General features: G+C 42.3%; 1 protein-coding gene across 2 annotated transcripts in view; it reads right to left on the reverse strand.

Annotated features, from left to right (window-relative positions):
• Window positions 1-12712: 12712 nt before the first annotated feature.
• Window positions 12713-19362, reverse strand: part of CASR (calcium sensing receptor) — a 50058-nt gene continuing 43408 nt past the window's right edge. The window contains exons 6-7 of one of the 2 annotated variants that reach the window (XM_035000046.1): window positions 16462-16585; window positions 12713-15146 (exon numbers count right to left, since the gene is read on the reverse strand). In XM_035000046.1, the coding sequence (XP_034855937.1) occupies window positions 13654-15146; window positions 16462-16585 (1617 nt within the window). In that variant the 3' untranslated portion in view covers window positions 12713-13653. Of the gene's footprint in view, window positions 15147-16461; window positions 16616-19362 lie in introns of both variants that reach the window. The other variant, XM_035000043.1, reaches the window with a different exon arrangement.

Consider the following 19362-nt stretch of genomic DNA (forward strand, 5'->3'; position numbering starts at 1 on the left):
TTTATTTATTTATTTATTTATTTATTTATTTATTTATTTATTTATTTTAGAGCATGTAGGAGGGAGGAGCAGAGGGAGAGGGAGAGAGAGAGAATTCCAAGCAGAGTGTAGAATCCTATGGGGGGCTTGATTTCATGACCCTGAGATCATGACCTGTGCCGAAATCAAGAGTCAGATGCTTAACCGACTAGGCCACCTAGGTGCCCCTGTAGTCAGATTGTACTTATCACAAAGACTATTTAAAAAGGGCAGTGGTACCAACAAGTTGGGAGACCTGGGGACTCAGCCTCACTCTATGGGTGGTATGACCTTGAATGAACCACCAGCTCTCTTAAATTTCTGACTCCTCTTTACCTAGGCAGGGGTAAAGACAATGGCCTGAGAACAGCTGATGACTGTATATGCTATTGGTATATACTACCCACTTACTGGGCACTGACAATCAGTCTAGCCAGAAGAGTAAAGGCAGCCAAGAGAGGATGATAAGAGTGGCCAGATAAGTTAGAGACACTTATTCCTTTTCACCTTTCCAGATCAAGAAGAGGGAGAGGGGTAGGAGTGAAAGAACAGACCATAGCCATTTCTCATTCTGAGTCTCTCAAGCCAAAGTTGGCCTGCTGATGGGATGAGGAGAAGGTGTGATCATTAAACTGGATTTGAAATTCAAATTTTACTAATAGTAGAATTTTTAATAAATAAAAGTGACTGGAAAGACATAAATTCTGCCCAAAATGTTGTTTAGGGGTGGGAAAAAAAGATTCAGCAAAGCCTGGTCAAAGACAGTGAGGGATGGCAGAAAAGCAAACTATTTGAGTACATAGCCCATTGTGTTCAGAATGTGCGGTAAACTGGGTGTATTTGGTAATCAGAATGGGAGAACTTAAATTTTTTTGTGTACATCAATAGAAGAAACAGAGATTCAGAAATGGAAAATTTAGAAGGAGTTTCTGTACTTTATTTTTATTATTTTTATTATGTTCAGTTAGCCAGCATATAGTACATTGTAAGTTTTTGTTGTAGTGTTCAACGATTCATTAGTTGTGTATAACACCTAGTGTTCATACCAACACATGCCCTCCTTAATACCCATCACCTGGTCACCCCAACCTCCCAGCCCTCTCCCTTCTGTAACCCTCCATTTGTTTCCTGGAGTCCAGAGTCTCTTATGGTTTGTCTGCCTCTCTGATTTCTTCCCATTCAGTTTTCTCTCCCTTCCCCTGTGGTCCTTCGCACTATTCCTAATGTTCCACATATGAGTGAAACCATATGGTAATTGTCTTTCTCTGCTTGACTTATTTTGCTTAGCATAATCCCCTCCAGTTCCATCCATGTCGATGCAAATGGTGGGTATTCATCCTGAGATACCACCTTACACCAAGCTAGAATGGCCAAAATTAATAAGACAGGAAAAAACAAGTGTTGGCGAGGTTGTGGAGAAAGGGGAACCTTCTTACACTGTTGGTGGGAATGCAAGCTGGTACAGCCACTCTGGGAAACAGTATGGAGGTTCCAAGATGTTAAAAATAGAGCTACGCTATGACCCAGTGATTGCACTACTAGGTATTTGCCCCAAAGATACAGATGTAGTAAAAAGAATGGACACATGTACCCCAATGTTCATAGCAGCAATGTCCACAATAGCCAAACTGTGGAAGGAACTGAGATGCCCTTCAACAGATGAATGGACAAAGAAGATGTGGTACATATATACAATGGAATATTAGCCATCAGAAAGGATTTTCTGTACTTTAAACTAGAGATTGATAATCTCCCCTACCTCTAGGCTTTTCCTGTAATTCAGTCATTCTCCACTAGGTGGCAGGAGATATCTTGGTTATGCTATCCACAAGCTCAAATTTTAATTTTCTGCTCAGATTTCATTGTAGATTTTAGCTGTATATTTTTCAAATAAAAACTAACATCATTTGAGTATTTTTTTAAGGAAAGATCTTTTCTTTTTTTTTTTTTTTTTTAAAGATTTTAGTCATTTATTTGAGAGAGAGTGCGCACATGAGAGAGCAGGAGAGGGAGAGGGAGAAGCCGACTCTCCACTGAGTAGGGAGAGCTGGATATGGGACTCTGATACCTGGAGGCCGGGATCATGACCTAAGCTGAGGGGAAGGCAGCCCTTTAACCCTCATTTGAGTACTTTAATAAAAACTTTAAGTATTGCTTTAATACAAATAGGAAATTTTGATCAATCTTTTTTAAAAGTCTAGGAGGCAAACTACATAGAAGTGTTTTTCATTGTATTGCTAACTAATTCTTTTCTTATCTCTAGACTGACTAGAATGATATTAATTCCCTCTGATGTCGTTTTATAGTAATATGTCAGTGGGAAATGGCTGGCACAGTTCTGAGACCAGTTAAATTGGATAACACAAATTTATTGCAGTTTCCCTCTGCTACTGGTTCTAGGATGTTGGGGTTTAGGGAATAATTTTTGTGTCTTTTTTTTTTTTAACTTGTCCATAAGTTTCCATTTCTTATTTTCAGAGTTTCATTTTTATCCCTTCCCTTGGCAAAAGCAAGAAATGAAAATCTCTGACCTGTTGAGACCAAAAATCCCCATTCTACCAGGTTACTTTCTTCAATTAGAGGGCAGTAATTTTCCACTGATTCATAGAGTGACATCACTTTTTTTCCCATCAGCTTTCTAACTGGAAACTCATTTAAACTACTTTACATATGATAGTACTTATCTTGCCATATCCTAGCCACAACTCTGAGTTCCTACAAATAATTTTAGAATGTTCTATACACAAAGGACATTTTAAGCCAAAATGTAAAGTTTCTGAGCAATAGTTCAACAAACATTTATAAACAGTTCTAAAAAATAAATTCCCAGCTTTTTATTACAAAGTTTCTAAACATTCAGAAAAATTGTGCAGTAAATTATTCTATACCACCACGCAGATTAAATAATATTTTGCCACATATTTAAATATATATCTTTTTTTGGTGAAACATTTTAAAATTGCAGATACTGTGACCATTTACCCCTAAAGAGTAGATACACATCCCCCTATGTAAGAGGACATTCTCTTACATAACTGTATTATTACCCCTAAGAAAATTAACAGTACTTCCTTAATTTTATCTTATAACCAGTCCATATTTACATTTCCCAAATTACCCTCAAGTTCAAATTTAACACATTACTTTTGGTTGCTGTTTAGAATATTATAATTTAGAAAGGTTTAAAAAATTTAAAATAACGATACTGATGTTTTGAAGAGACCAGGACAATTGTCTTATAGAATGTCCAATATTTTGGATTTGTCTAACTTTTCTTTATAGTGTCACTTGATTCTTTTTTTTTTTTTTAAAGATTTTATTTATTTATTTATTTGAGAGAGAGAATGAGAGAGAGCATGAGAGGGAAGAGGGTCAGAGGGAGAAGCAGACTCCCCGCCGAGCAGGGAGCCCGATGCGGGACTCGATCCCGGGACTCCAGGATCATGACCTGAGCCGAAGGCAGTCGCCCAACCAACTGAGCCACCCAGGCGCCCCTATAGTGTCACTTGATTCTAAGAGTATCTAGTCATATTAATTTGATGACAACCAATTCCTATTATCATGTGAAAGTTTTCAGAAGTTGCAGTGGTTTGAAGCCCCAAAATGATTTTACCTACTCTTCTGTCGTTCTGGAAGACTTGCAACCAGCGAATGTCAGAGCAGGAAAGCCAGCCCCAACTGACTCAGTATAATAGGTTCCTGTAACTGCTGTATGGCCGCTGTAACAATTTACCACAGATATGGTGGCTTAAAACAGTGCAGATTTTTTCTTGTCATGTTCTTAGGTCCCAACTAACAGGGCCACTTGCATGAGCAAACAGAGAAACCAGAAATACTGCAGAATGTTTGGGAGTGAGGAGAGTGCATCACCCACATTAAGAAACCTGCAGGAGAGAGGTCCCCAGCAATGGAGGGGGTCTCTAAGGAACTAGAAATACTCATGAGCGAGAGTAATCTGAAAACATCTGCTGGGTACCGATCAGTGTGGGGACTTCCCTGCCCAGTTTACTTTTTCTTCCTCTCTGTGCCCCATCGTTGGAGAGGATAGCCATGTGTGTAAGGAGGAAAGGGCATAGCACCTGTGGGATAAATAGGGAAATGGCTGACCATAGCCCCTTCCCTACTAATGGCTTCTCTCTCTGCAGGAGACCTGAGCTGAGGAAAAGGGAGGGGGACTAAATTAAGCCAAGAGCTTGACTCTAACAAGAAACTAGACATTTGAATTACTGATTAGGACCTCATACCACGTAACAGTTACCAGAAAAGTCATTCTCAAGTTTTTCACTTAGAGAAAAGAGACCTAGCTCCATGGAGCAGATTTAGGTGGATAGGGAAACAAAAATAGTTACTTTCGGATTATATCCTGTGAGTTTTGGGTTTTTTTGATGTGATTGTTACAGTTGTAAAGGTTCAGGACATAGATGTCTGGTGCCTTAATTAGCATGCCAGGGGAGAGGGGAAACGTCAGGAGACTGGAAAAGAGATTGAGGGATGCTAATAATATTGTTTGTTTTATATTTGGGTTAAAATTTACTTACCCACATCTGTATAACAAAGAAAGTGTGTTTTAAAATTATTTTTGGAATGTTTTACCTTCCACCTTATTTTTTAAAGTTTTTTTCTTTTTTTTTAAAAGATTTATTTATCTTGAGAGAGAGAGAGTGTGCACACAAGTGGGAGGGTCAGAGGGAGAAGGAGAGAGAACCCCAAGCAGACTCTGCAATGAGCGATGAGCCTAACATGGGGCTCGATCCCATGATCCTGAGATCAGGACCCAAGCTGAAACTAGGAGTCGGCTGCTTGACCGACTATGCCACCCAGGCGCCCCTAAGTTTTTTTTTTTTCTTAAAGAGCATGCAAGACAGCATAAGCATGGGGGGAGGGGCAGAGGCAGAGTGAGAGAATCCCAAGCAGACTCCTTGAGTGGCTCCATGCCAGGCTCCACGCAGGGTTCAACCCCATGACCCTGAGATCATGACCTGAGCCGAAATCAAGAGTCTGATGCTTAACTGACTGAGTCACCCAGGCACCCCAACCTTCCACCTTATTTAAGGTCACTTAATATTGGCCAGGATGTAGGGAAATGAATTAACACTCTTTTGTAGCTTATCCAATCAAGAATTCTGATGGATTTAGCTCAAGAGCCCACAAGTGATTTCTTCTCATCTACTGTCCACTATAATCTTGGCTTTATCAGTCCTTAAGTTGTAGCTAAAATACCACAGGTAAGGCTATGTTTCTCTTTCCCTCCCTCCCTCCTCCTTTTCTTCCTTCCCTCCTTTCAGTGATGTTATACAGCATTGCAAAAGAAAGAAGCAAGTAGACAATACTCTATTTTCCTTCCCTGTGTTTCCTCTTCTTCCTTTTCAATGAAACTTGAAACTTCATTTGTGTTATTCTGTGTGGACCCGGATTCTGTGTCCTGCTCTCCCCCTTAACATTGCTTCTAAACTTGATGATGGGTTTTGATATAGTACACACACTTGCCATATCTGTTGTTTGTGGGCTCTCCCACAATAGGATTATAGTGTAATTTCCTTAGCCGTGCCCTGGATGTTGGGCATCTGGATTCTTTCCTGTTTGTATCCCAGAACCTCAGCAATGTGTCAGTGCTCCCTTGGGTGCAGGCTCTGGGCATGTGGCTCAGGTGTGTTCTCATGTAGCTGGAACATGGTGCTGCTAATTAATTAATTGGATTATTTCCTTGGGAGTGTATACATAAAAGAGAAATTATTGCCACAAAGGCTGAGAAAGACCTTTGTAAAAACTTTTAAACCTTTTGCCAAAGGACAGTCCAGAAAATGAACCAGCCAGAAGTTAGTTCACCAAAGGGTAGATCCTAATAGAAGATGTTGGAAGATCTAGAGGGACTGGTCTTTCATCAACCTCCAAGAAGGCCTTTCTGATATGCTTCAAGGAATTACCCTTTGAACTTTGTTGTAAAGGTCTTAATTTTATTTAAATATTTTTGCTTTTCAACTAAGATTTTAGCTGGTTGGCAGACTTTCAGGTTCTTTTTGTTTGAATGTTTGATGGACTGACTTCTCTTGTGATGAACTGGGGCCGGTCAAATCACTGAAATTCTGTTGTGTGATTTTTTTGGCTGATGAATTCTTTCTTATTTTTTTGGCTGATTTTTTAACATTTTCTATTATGGAAATTTTAAAAACTTAACAAAAGTAGAAGGAGTAGAAATATGGAGCCCCATGTACTCATTACCCAGCTTCACAACGATTAACTTTCTGTTGTTCTTTCTTTTCTCCCTATATACTTATTTCTTCCTCACGTTGTGATATTTTATCCTATTTATTTATTTTTAAAGACTTGTTTTATTAGAGAACAAGAGCACATGAGTGCAGGGGTGAGGAGGGGCAGAGGGAGAGAGTCTTAAGCAGACTCCATGCTGAGTGTGGAACTCAACGTGGGGGCTCGATCTCATGACCCTGAGATCACAAACTGAGCTGAAAACGAGGGTCGGATGCTTAACCAACTGCACCACCCGGTACCCGAACACATTGTGATATTTTAAAGCAAATCCCAGACATCATATGATTTCACCCATAAGTACTTCACCCTACATCACATCTTATTAAATGACCACAGTGCTTATGGCAAAGCAGGAGAGTTAACAGTAAGCAAATTTGGGTAAAGGGATATGCGTGGTCTTTATAGTACTTATTTTTATAAATTTTCTGTAAGTTTGAAATTATTTCTAAGTAAAAAGTAAAACAAAACAAAAAACCACCCAACCAAACAAAAAACATGACCATGATGATATCACATCGGATAATCCAAGAACAGTTTTTTCTTGTTTTACTCTAAACCATGCTCTTGGAAAGAAAGTAAGGGAAAAAACTCAGATAAATATTAAAAAGAAAATAAAAATCACTCATAATTCTAACACCCAGATACAATCACTGTTTAATGATTATGTATTTTTCTCCAGGCTATTAAACAGACACAGATACACCCAAAATATGCCTATCATTTAGAAAGTCAAATAGTCTGATGGGCTTATAATCAAGCACATAATTCCTATCATCCCGTTCCCTCCAGTCTCCCCACCGGAAGTACTTCTTGCGTGCTCGCTCTTCTCTAATGGCAAAATACCAGCTGCAGCTCTGTTTTCAGAGTAGTACCTCCTTATCTGTCACAGCTGTTAAGATGAAAGGGAATCCTGTTTCTCTTGCTTTTTCTCAGGAGAATGTGTTTTTCGTTTTGTGTTTGATCTTAAAAATGCTTTGTTTGTGGGCACTGTGTACTGCAGATTGGCTTGTCCATCATCCGCTTTGACCTCCTCCTAGCAGGTCTTCCTATACTGTAGAGGCTGGACAGCAAAAGCCACACTTCCAGACTCCCTTGCAGCTTGGGTTTTGCACATAGCCAGTGGGAGGCCTGGAAGGTTGATGTGAATGGAGCCAAGCACAGTGGCAGAAGGGTTTGGTTCCTCCAGCTGCAGTGAAGAGTCCAGTGTCAGGTCCCCTGTGGCCTGGTTGCTAAGTGGAAGGCAGGAGAAGGAGTGAGGTTTTTGCCAGAAGAACCCCATGGAAGGATTAGATATTTCTTCTGGCTGCATTGTTCCTGATTGTGTAGCATCCCAAGCTTGGATTATCCTAAGTTTATAAGCATCTTAATATCCTATAACAGATCTTTTTTTTTGCTTAAACTAGCTAGAATGAATTTTATTGTGTCCAACTAAGAAACTTGATAGAAGAAATTATTGAATTCTATGATACTTCTTGAGATTCTAAAAGCAAAACCTCCAAACTTTAGTCATCTGTGGTTTTAATGATTTTCTATATTTTTCCTATACCCCTGAAAAGGGGGATACTCAGTTATTTTATTTGGCAAATAACCAATTATGGCAGGTAATATTGTATCCTCTTTACATAAGAAACTGAGACAAATGAATTTGGACATTAACTACTTCACCTAAGGACATATATAGCTTATCTGTTATGCTGTTTAGAATCCCACACCTGGTGTTTCACTACTCCAGTACTTGACCTTATTAATGACTAACAATGAAAAATAGTCCCTAAGAGTCCTGGAACCAATTATAGCACTAGCAAAACTTTATAGGAGTGGCAACTGACCTAACTGGGTAATTCTTATCTAATACAGTTTGCTTATCTGTTTAAAACGTCACTCATGGCAATTTTAAATTATTTTCTTAATTTTTCTGATACAATTTTGTGCTTAATGTACAAAATGTGGGAACTATAGATAATTCTAAAGAAGAAATGATTAGTCCACCACAAGCAGCAATGTCTATTATTTGAATGTTTTTCATAGGTCAGATAGAAACAAAACATTTAAAGAAAATTGGGAGGTTTTGAGCAATAACCACATCTTTGGGTTGATGTGAAGAACAACACATTCTTCCAAAAACATTTTCTGATATTTCTGTTAGGGATCAAATCCTGTACTGACCCTGAGGGTTATTCTTGGGCTTTGATCTCTTACCTATTTCCATTATACTCACAAACATTTGCACTCCTTGTGCTGGGAACTCAGTCCTAGAGTTAATTGTTTTATTGGTTCTAGCCTCCTACTCTAGCTAGTTATCCAGGTAGCTAGTGCCCCAATTTCAGAGGAAGACAGCTGGTAATAATCTCTATTGCTCCTCCACCCACTTCCTCTAAGCCAGCTCTTGGTATATATAGGTATCCTTACCTCCACTCCAAACTCCCCCCACTCTTGTGCATGATTCAGGGGAGGGGACGGATGGTCATTCTAGCACAGGAGGTGGTTCCCCTTGCCCACTTGATGCCGGGGTCACAGTTGTCCTGCTAGTCCCTAAATACACCTTCTGCTGGTTCTGCCCAGTCTCCTGCCCCTACTTGGCTTCTTCTAGTAATTTTCCACTTACACCCCTAGCTGAGTAGCTCCCCTCAAGGCGAAAACTTTTCTCCCTGTCCTTGGAATGCACCTTTGTTCCCGTGACTCATCCTACCCTGTACTTGTTGTATTCCTGACCCCTCCCTCACTCCTTGCATGATAGCAAAGTTCTCATCCAACTGCTGGTATTTCCCCATGATCCAGGACAAGAAAGCTAGGGTTTCCTGGACACCAGTGATCTCATTACAACAACTTTCTTCCACCTTCAAGATACACCTTTATCTCCAATGGACTCCTAAAATGACCATCCAGGCTCAGACCAGGGGTGATTAACCAGCACGCCCTATTAATGTTCTATTGCTCTGCTAGCTCAGATGTGTACAAATGCAGCAGATAACAGAGGAAAACTGGCTCTGTGCAGCGCTAGCCCACAGCTTCTAGGACTTTAGCCAGGCCCAGAGGGTAAATAACATTGCCTGGAAATGCAACTTCGGGAGAAAGACGGAGGGAAGTCTGATTTCCCCAGAATTGAAACTAAGGCAGTTAGACAAGTTCTGGTGATCATAGGGACTTTCAGAGTGATAATGTTACCTGCTGATTGTTACCTGTGAAGTTCTCATGTAAATTCTTAAAATCTTCTAGGTAACACTTTCATTTGAGTGAAAATCCTTCATAACTATATGATTCATTTTTATTTTCAAAAGAAAGATAAACAGTTTCCCATTGCTAGTGGACTCTAAAGAATCTTTTAAAAAACTCTTCTTTTTTTTTTCTAAAGATTTTATTTGTTTATTTGACAGAGGGAGACACAGCGAGAGAGGGAACACAAGCAGAGGGAGTGGGAGAGGGAGAAACAAGCTTCCCGCCAAGCAGGGAGCCGGATGTGGGGCTCAATCCCAGGACCCTGGGACCATGACCTGAGCTGAAGGCAGAGGCTTAACGACTGAGCCACCCAGGTGCCCCTCTTATAAAAAACTCTTGACTGACTTTATACAAGAGAGAAAACAAGCCCTTTTTTGTTGAAGCTACTGTTTTTCCAGTTTCTGCTACTAACAGATAATAGATTGAGAGCAAATGGCTGTTAATTATCTAAAACTGAAACCCAGAAAGACTAAGAACACAAGGTTTATACTTCCCCAAATAGATTTGAAGGAATAGAATATAGGACAGAACTTTCTTTGGGGAGGAGAGAGACAGAGCTAGTTGGTGGGGAGAGCACTAGAGTGAGAGCAGGTGGATCTCTGAGAAAGGACTTGGCCTGTTCCCTGAGCCGAAAAAGCTCAGGAAAGGGAGGACAGTAAAAATGGATTAGTTTTGCGTTGCTTCTGTAACAGTACCACAGACTTAATGGCTTAAAACAACATACATTTATTATCTTACAGTTCTGAAGACCAGCAGTCCAAAAAGGCTCCCATTGGGCTAAAATCAACATTTTGACAGGGCTGGTTCTATCTGGAAGCTCTGGGGAGAATTTGTTTTCTTGCCTTTCCCAGCTTCTAGAAGCTGCCTGCGTCTCTTGGCTCATGGTTCGCTTTCATATTCAAAAGCAGCAATCACCTGTGGAGTCTTTCTCACATCACATTATTCTGACACTGATTCTCTGCTTTCCTCTTCCACTTTGGAGGAGCTGGTGATGATATTGGGCCCCCCTGCATAATTCAAAATAATCTCCCCATCAGGGTCAGTAAGGTAAGCAACTTTAATCCCATCTGGAACCTTAATTCACTCTTGCCACATAATTTATCATCATAGGTTCTGGAGATGAGGATGTGGACATCTTTGGGGGACTGTTAGTCAGCCCTCAACAGATTCCTGTACAGATTTGGAGACACGTGCTCTGTTTTCCCTCTGGCGCCTTGAAAGCCAGTCACCATGAATTCTCCACACCAGCATAGGGAGGCAGCAGTGAAGTAGAGGTCAGGAGGGAAGGGCCTGGGAGCTGCCTGGCAGTCCCCAGGCCCCAGTGTTCTCTATTCAGGAGAAAGCTGGCAGGCCTGGGAGGAGCCTAGCGGTTGGCACAAAGTAATGCAGCTGTGAAAATCACCGTGGATCCCATGACTGGGGACCATATGGGGATGCCAGGCCTCAGAGGATGCCAGTGGAGAGGTGTAACAATTACTGAGGGCCCGATAAGAATGTTCTCAGAGATGTCAGTTGGAGTTGCTGATGTTTGAGGAACACCACCTCCCTTTTCACTAAAAGCCCTCATGGAAGGAGGGAAGAAACCTCTGAACTGACCCCCAGAAATGTGAGTTGATTCAGAAAACTCTGAAGTTACTGAGAAAACCCCAATCTAATTAAGATGAATTTCCTGTCACTAGGCTGAATGGGAATTTGAGATAGAGACTAAATTGTTACAGAAAAATAAAGTTCATGTTTTACACCCCTGATTTTGTCTGAGAGCTGTGCCTGCAGCATGTAAATGAGGACAATGATGTCGAGCCTCCCATTCTGACAAGAATATTGGGAAATACTACCTTATTTGTAAGCACGTGGTGAAATGGAGCTTAATGTAAATGTTGCACGTGTTCCTTGATGAGCCTCCTCCAGATCAGCAACATGGGTGAGCTGCATGTTGAAGGATGAGCCTGTGACATTGTGCACAGCGAAGTAACTGTGTTTCTACGTGGCTGTTTTGACAACATAAAAACCAAGCCCTCAAACTTTTCAACTTCCTTTTTTTTGTTTGTTTTTGTTTTAAGGTGAAGTAAAATGTCAAATTTAAGTCTTCACTCAGCTCTGTGCCTTGCTCAGAGGCATGACGAGGGCAGGAGGAGCAGGTGGGGCCTGTGGCCGGTGCCCTCCCTGGCTCAGGGAGCAGGTACCTCACCAACATCTTCCTGGGTGAGCCCTCCTTGGTGTCTTACAGTCACGCACCCACATGGTGCCCTTGAATGCCTTTTCATCCAAATGAACAACCCTCACATCAACAAGTTACTTTAAAAATCATGGAAAGGCAGCCCTTTGGAAGAAAGTGGTCAGAGGAAGCAGTCATCAAGAGCTGTGAAGTTGAGGCCTCACACAGACTTACTTGCTATATTTTGGCTTTGCTTAAGAGCAGCATTTAGAGCGATCCGGGAAACTGCTGCCAAACTGGTGACAGTCTTCCCTTGGTGCTGGAACCAGAGAAGCAGAGCATGGAGACCTCTGGGGGTCTGATTGTTTGGCTTTGTCACCAGGAGCCAGTGTTGCTAGGACTGACCCCTTGAACCGGGTCCCAGAGTTCTTGGGGTTATTATGAAGAAAGTTTTTGTCATCAGTGGGCTTGTCATTAAAATCTGGGTAAACAAATAAGGTTTGTTTTATATTCTAAGCAAGTGAAAAAAATAATCGCAGTATCAGTAATAATATTAACTAATATTTATTGAGTGTTTACTATGTGCTAGGCACCATGCTAAAGTACTTTACATACATTATCTCATTTAATTCACGTAAGCGCTCTGAGGGAAAAGAATGATTATTACCTCTATGTTAGAGACAAAGAAACTGGGGCTTAGCAAAGTTAAGGTTCCCTGCCTATGGTCACCCAACTTGTAAGTGACTGGCTTGAACTCAGGTCTCTCTGGCCTCACAGCCTGAACGCTCAGAAGTATGCCATTCAACCACTTTAACCACCCATGGGCAGATTCCCACTGCTGGAGGGAATACGTGTCTGGCATTTGGGGTGTGTGTGTGTGTGTGGCGGGGGGAGTGCCAGGCTAAGGTCCTGCGAGAGCTCTCTTGGAATCACATTTTCTGACCCCAGCAGCTGGTAGAGGCTAACGATTGGAAGCTTATTCTCCACAGGGTCAGGTGTGGATCTGGCTTCAGAAAGCCTTGGGGGCAGGATGGGGGCAACTTCTGGATTCCTGGGACTCACTTGGGCTTAGCTCATGGAGGTGAGGGTGGTGGGGTGGGCAAAGTTGGGGAAGGCGCTAAATAATACTGCCTTATATTAATCAGACTGTGACATTTTTTTTTCAGTTTGTATTATCCACGAACTATTATAACAGAAGCATTTTCTTAAAGATAAAACTACATATTAGCAATATTAATTACAGATACAACTCATTGGATTCATGCAGTCCCTTGCCAACAATCTGAGGTGATTCTTGTGCTCCTGGAATCTAAACATGGCGTCGTTATCACACTCTTGACCAAATGCAGTTGGTACAGGAGGGATGCTAACCTTCTAGATGTCACATGATAGCAGCAGCAAGTAGGAGACCAAATATCTTATGGTTTTCATAAATAGGAGGAGACATGTTCACCTTACGGTTTTGAACATTTGAAGTTCTTCCCATTGTCAGGGTACTGGGCAGCACTGGTGACATTCTGTCTTTCAGACTCTTAAATCTGGTGGTGGCCAGTCTGATGTTTTGTCACTCTGCACACTTCTGTCTCTGGGCCAGGGTGTCTGCAATGTTCAGAGCAGGCATTTCAGTGCTGAGAACAAAAGGAGGGAACAGGTGGGTTGCTTACAGCCTTGGTTTCATCTCTGGGCTGTTGGGTGGGATAGAACAGAGGAAGAGAACAGAGAAGGGACAAGAATGGCAAATCTTGTTATGGTGTTCTCAGTACTCTGACGTATCCAACCACAGCATCACGTGGCTCTCTCTTTTTTTTTTAATTTTAAAGGCAACATTAGTCAATTCACTGTTCTTTCCAACAGTGCAACTGAGTTTGAGGTGTTTGGTGTGTCTTATGCCTCCTTCCACAGAAGAAAGGAGTCGGGGGCAATTCCTCATCCCTGTCAGAGGACGCATTCCCAGGAAACCTGTGTGGCTCCTCCCTGACTGGCCACCTTCTTCCATTTTACGAACGCAGCATGTTTTCTGTGACGGTGCTGCCTGCGCTGCTGATGACAAAGCTTTGGGAACTGGACACGACGAGCGCCGGGGCCATGTCTTCAGGCTCTTCCGTCTCTGGTCGGCGGTCCCCCCCCACAGGCCCTTGCAGGCCCGTGTCCTGCACAGTCAGTTCTGAGGCCGCCTCCCCGCACTGCAGCGGGAGCAGTGCCTGGTGTCTGGTCAGGGTCTCGTTGCCTCTCTGGGCCTCCAGGGAGTGCTGGTGCGTGGAATTCCTGGGAGCCATGGCACCCTTCCGAGGCTCGTCAAAGCTCAGTGAGAAGGTGACGGTGCCACTGCCGAAGATGACCTTCTGCTTGCATCTGGGCTGCGGCCGTAGGGTCAGGGGTTGCCGTGGCGGCGGCTCTTGCTGGGGCAGGGCCAGTGGTGGCTGCTGCAGCTTCTGCCTCTCGGGCTGTGGGAAGGGGTCCTCGCTGTTGCTCTTGCTGCTGATGGAGGAGGAGGGCGTGGAGCCCGTGGAGCCCCCGAGGCTGCTGGACCGCTTGCGGGAGACGTTGCTGCGGCGCAGCGTGGCCCGGGCTGCCACCTTGAAAGCATGAGCAGCGGTGCTGCAGCGCACCTCCTCGATGGTGTTACGGGACGGCTTGAAGAGGATGATGTAGACCTTGTTGAAGAAGATGCAGGCCAGCAAGCCAAAGCTGGCTGCCAGGATGGCGATCACTTCCACGGCAGAGACAAACTTGCCGTAGGTGCTGGCGTAGGCTGGAATGAAGGAGATCCAGACGATGAAGAAGATGAGCATGCTGAAGGTGATGAACTTGGCTTCATTGAAGTTCTCTGGCAGCTTCCGGGACTTGAAGGCAAAGAAGAAGCAGATGGCCGCCAGCAGACAGGTGTAGCCAATCAAGAAGCCCAATGCCATAAGGGAGCCCTCATGGCATGTGATAAAGATGATCTCATCCTCCAGCTCATGGTTGCGGTAGCTTGAGGGTGGGGCGGTGTAGAGCCAGATCACGCAGATGACAATCTGCATGAAGGTGCAGAGGAAGACCAGCAGGAACTGCAGGTTGAGCCCCCACCATTTGCGGTGGAAGCTCGTGGGGATCTTGGCCTCAAACACCAGGAGGACACGGTTGGTTTTCACCAGGATGCATGATATGCAGAGCACGAAGCTGATACCAAAGGCTGGCTGGCGCAGGCGGCATGTCCAGTCCTGGGGCTCACCAATGAAGAACAGGGAGCTGGAGAAGCAGCAGAGCAGGGAGAAGAGGAGGAGGTAGGAGAGCTCTCGGTTGGTGGCCTTGACGATGGGTGTGTTACGGAATTTGATGAAAACACCAAGCACGAAGGCTGTCAGGAAAATGCCCAGCACGGCAAAGAGGGTGAGTGCAATCCCAAAGGGCTCTGTCCAGGACAGAAACTCAATCTCTTTGGCAATGCAGGAAGTGTGGTTTTCATTGGACCAGAAGTCATCGGGGCACTTGTCACAGGCACTTGCATCTGTAAATTATTCCAGGGAAGAGTGTTACTGTGTGGCATAGACTATAATTTGTGAGTGTGAATGTGGTGGTAAGGGTATACAGATTATTGGATGTGGTCACTTTAAATTTTCTTTGTTGATGAAATAATTGTGATTTTTACATTACAAACACATTGAACTTTGACTTATGTTTAATAGTATACTTATTTAATTTTACATAATTATAATAGTTCTCTTATTTCTTTCCTTCGTACACGGTGAGGGGTGGTGCTGCATGTTTCCTTTAGCACTACTTGCTGATGGCTTATAGCAGAGAATGATCAATCTTGCTGGACAGGTTGCTTCCTACACACTAGGGGTCTAGCATCATTCATCACCTTTCCATAGTGATTCGCACTCAGCCTGACTCATTTTGGATATATGGATGGGCTTTGTGGATATGCCAGAGCAGACTTCCTCTTAGATCAAGGCAGAGTACCCCGCACAAATGACCTGTGCCTTCCTTACTCCACATCGTGGCTTTCCAATGAGGGAGGCTGCAGACTCATTCAGTCAATAGATATTTATTAAGTCTCTGCTATGTCCCAAACAGCATGCAGTTTTGGGGAGTGAAAGGAGCATGGGCTTTCAGTCAGAGATTTGAATGGGAATCCTGGCTCTGCCATTTACTAGCTGTGTGACTTTGGTCAGGCTTCTTAACCTCTCTGAGCCTCAGTTTCAATCATCTCTGTAATGGAAGCCATAATCCTTTTATTGTGGTGAGGATGTTAGAGAATAACAATAATAACAATTATAGTTAATATTTATAGGGTGCCTCCAATATGTCAGGTAAGGTTTTTATTTAACATTTATCTAGAACTTACCACGTGCTATACCAATATTAACTCATTTAATTCCCCAAACTCTATAAAATAGATTTTTTATTCCCATGTTATAGTTGAAGAAACTGAGGCACAGGAAAAGCGTAAGTAAGACAGCAAATACAATGCCAGGCACCCAGCAGGCAATATATCATGGCCTATTAACTCTGTAGTCTGGAACAGACAGGACTTTGTCTATTCAGGGTTACTGAGCTGTAAGAAAAGGATTACAATATTGGAGAGTGGTATCAAAGTAAAAGAAAGATGTCTAAGCTTTTATAGTATTAGAAGACATCTAATATTTCTTTTCTGTCCCCCTCAGTGTCCGGCCCAGTGTGACTCTCATACATACCTTGTTAAATGAGAAACTGTGCTAAGTACCTTCTCAGCCTAGCCCTTTCAGGGACTTCGCTGACCCCAGGGCCCCCAAGTGGACCAAGCCTTGCATTGTGTCCATGAGAGCATGTTCCTTTACCTGTTTCATCACTGTACTCCCCATCAGGACACTCCACACACTCAAAGCAGCAGGTGGGCTCCCCCTCAATGATTCCTTTCCTGGTCCCTGCCAGGCAGTCTCGGCTGCAGTTGGAAAATGGCACCTGGAGAACCGAGAGCACAAAAGTGAAGGGCTGCAGCTGTGGGATCAGTTTCACAGCTCCTTTGACGTAAGTACAGGGAAGGAGTTTGTACACAAGGACCAGTACAACAGACTTCAGGCCCATTCCAGACAGAGGAAGCTCCAGAGATCCGTGTTCCTGTTATCTATGAAGGGAGAGATGTCCATGGGCAAGTGGCTGCACATGCGGATGCACACACACACACACACATTCATGGGATTCTGGGAAGATGAGTTGTTGTGACTCTGCACAGTGACCAAAATCCTCCTTAAATAATCCCCCGTTCCATTCCCTCCAAGTCCCAGAGTGGCACACCTGTTTACTTTCCATGGAAACAGAAGTTTAAGACAAACTAAAAGATACGGGGACATGGACCTACACACAGGACATTACAAGGGGAGATGCTGAGATGAGGAGAAGTTTGTTTGAAATAAGACTTTGAACTTTGCAGTGAATTGCAATTCCTGCAATTTTATTTTAGGCTTTATAGGGAGACTTCTGAGATACTTGCCACCATTCAGCAAGGCAGGCAGGACAGGCATAAAGGGGTCAAAAGTAAATGGATCAGAAAGATATGTCAGGCAATTACTATCCAAAAGAAATCTGCAATAGCTACATTAATTCAGATAACAGAGATTTTATTTGTTTGTTTGTTTGTTTACTTATTTCCTTAGTGGACTTCAGATGCATGGAATTTGATTGATCATAATCCTTGGTTTTTTCCCATCATTATTTATTCATGTTTCAATCACTTTTAGCCAGTCATTTTTAATGATTACCATCCAAAACAAAAGCTAGGACCAGAATAACCTACATGTAACTGTATGCTTTCCTCCATCCCTTGCTCCCCACCCCCCACCACATATTCATACCCGAGATGACCACTATTCTGTGTTTACCACAGCAAATAACACTAAACTTTCAAGGAACAGATGAATTTAATCTTATGTGACCTCTACCAAAGGTTTAAAGAAAAAGAAGGAACACCCTCTAACTCATTCTTATAAGGCCAATGTAACCCTGATTCCAAAACCAGACAAGAACAGTATGAAAAAGAAAAAAAAATTACAGGCTGATCTCCACTACTTTGTCTTCAGAGGCATACCTGAGTTGAGGATCTGTGTACAAGTAGTTTATAAAGAAAGTTCTCTCAAGGGAACCAGGAAGAGAATGGAGCAAGTCAGACACAGAAGGGAACAGGACAGCAGGGTGTAATCTTGAGCAAAGACCCTCAGAGAGTAGCTTCTGCCTGATCCCACAGGAGAACTCTGGACTGTAAGTTGTTCCTCAGAGCTGTCCTGACCTGAGGAAAAGGGAGCAGGAGATTTCATACTTCCACACCCCCACTCATTGTTAAGGGTCATCTTAGGGAAATGTAAATTCCTAGGCTTTTTTGCCTCTCTGAGCCTGTGAGCAAAGTGGGTTCCATTAGCCTGCTGGTAGTCTCCTGAAAAAGAGTGGTGAGTTTTGGTTATTGGAAGCAAAAATATATAGAAGTCCTGGAGGTATATATAAAGTATAGGAATCTGAAAGGACCTGGAAAGAGTACAACTATTTTTTACCACTTGAAAAAAGATGAAAAATCCTAAAACAATTAACAAACTCAAAGGACATAAGAAACAATATATACCATGATCATGTTGGGTTTATGCCAGGAATGCAAACAAGTTTATCATTAGGAAATCTATAAATGTCATCCCCTGCATTAATAAATTAATGCAGAAAAGCCATATATGATCATCAGTAGATGAAGAAAAAGCATTTGATGAAATTCAACACAAACTGATGATTAAAAACTGAACTGAAAAAGGAGTTAGGAAGAAATATCTTTAACTTGCAAAGGGTAATATAAAAAATTCTTAAACATCATTCTATATGAGAAAATATAAAAGTATTTCTTTTAAAACAAGAATGCCCACTATCGCCACTGTTATTAAACATTGAGTTCATAGCTAGTGGAATAAGACAAGAAAAATAAGGGCATAAATATTGGAAAGAACTCAATAAAACTATTTTTATTTGTAGATGATATATGATTGTCCACATAGAAAACTTACAAGAAACAGCAACCAAATTATTAGAAATAATTGGGGAGCTGCCCCAAGCTAAAATGCCACGGACTTTTCTTACCCAAATTTCATTAGTCTTTCTTAAAAAGACACTTCACCTTTTGTTTGCTTTTGGTTGATTGCCAGATCCTTAAATGGTTGTTTTTGACAGTTTTGTCCAGTTTATTGCTTCACCATTTCAGAAGCTCTACTTATGTCTCATTCCATATGATCATGTCAGATAACATGGAAGGGCTCATACTATTTCCAAAATGTCTCTTTAATGAGACTCTTCCCTTCTCTTCCCATCTACCTGCTTGGTTTGGAGACATCTTACAGAGTTAAGTGCATGGAAAACAATAAAATTTCTTTGCTCTAACAGAAAAGAAATAACTGGTGTGACAAGAAGTTTTTTAAAAATCTTGAAGATGATTGGCATTATCTTCTAATGAAAAAGGGATAGAAAGGGCAGTATTGAACCTGATGATCTCTAAGTTTCTTGGGGCCCTGGGGCCCAGGGAAAGGAAGGAAAAGAAATAGTGAAGGACAGTACACATTAGCGCTCTGAACCATAGTAACACAGTACTCTCAGAGATTTTATCTTTCCTAGGTTATCAACCCATTTGATCTAAGAAATTGTCCTTTTGATTTATAAGTCAATTGTTTTTGATTCATAAGTCCTTGAGCTATTTGGATGACAGGGAACTAACT

This window comes from Mirounga leonina, unplaced genomic scaffold, assembly GCF_011800145.1.
Source record: "Mirounga leonina isolate KUSES-001 unplaced genomic scaffold, KU_Mleo_1.0 Mir_115, whole genome shotgun sequence".
NCBI classification, from domain to species: domain Eukaryota; kingdom Metazoa; phylum Chordata; class Mammalia; order Carnivora; family Phocidae; genus Mirounga; species Mirounga leonina.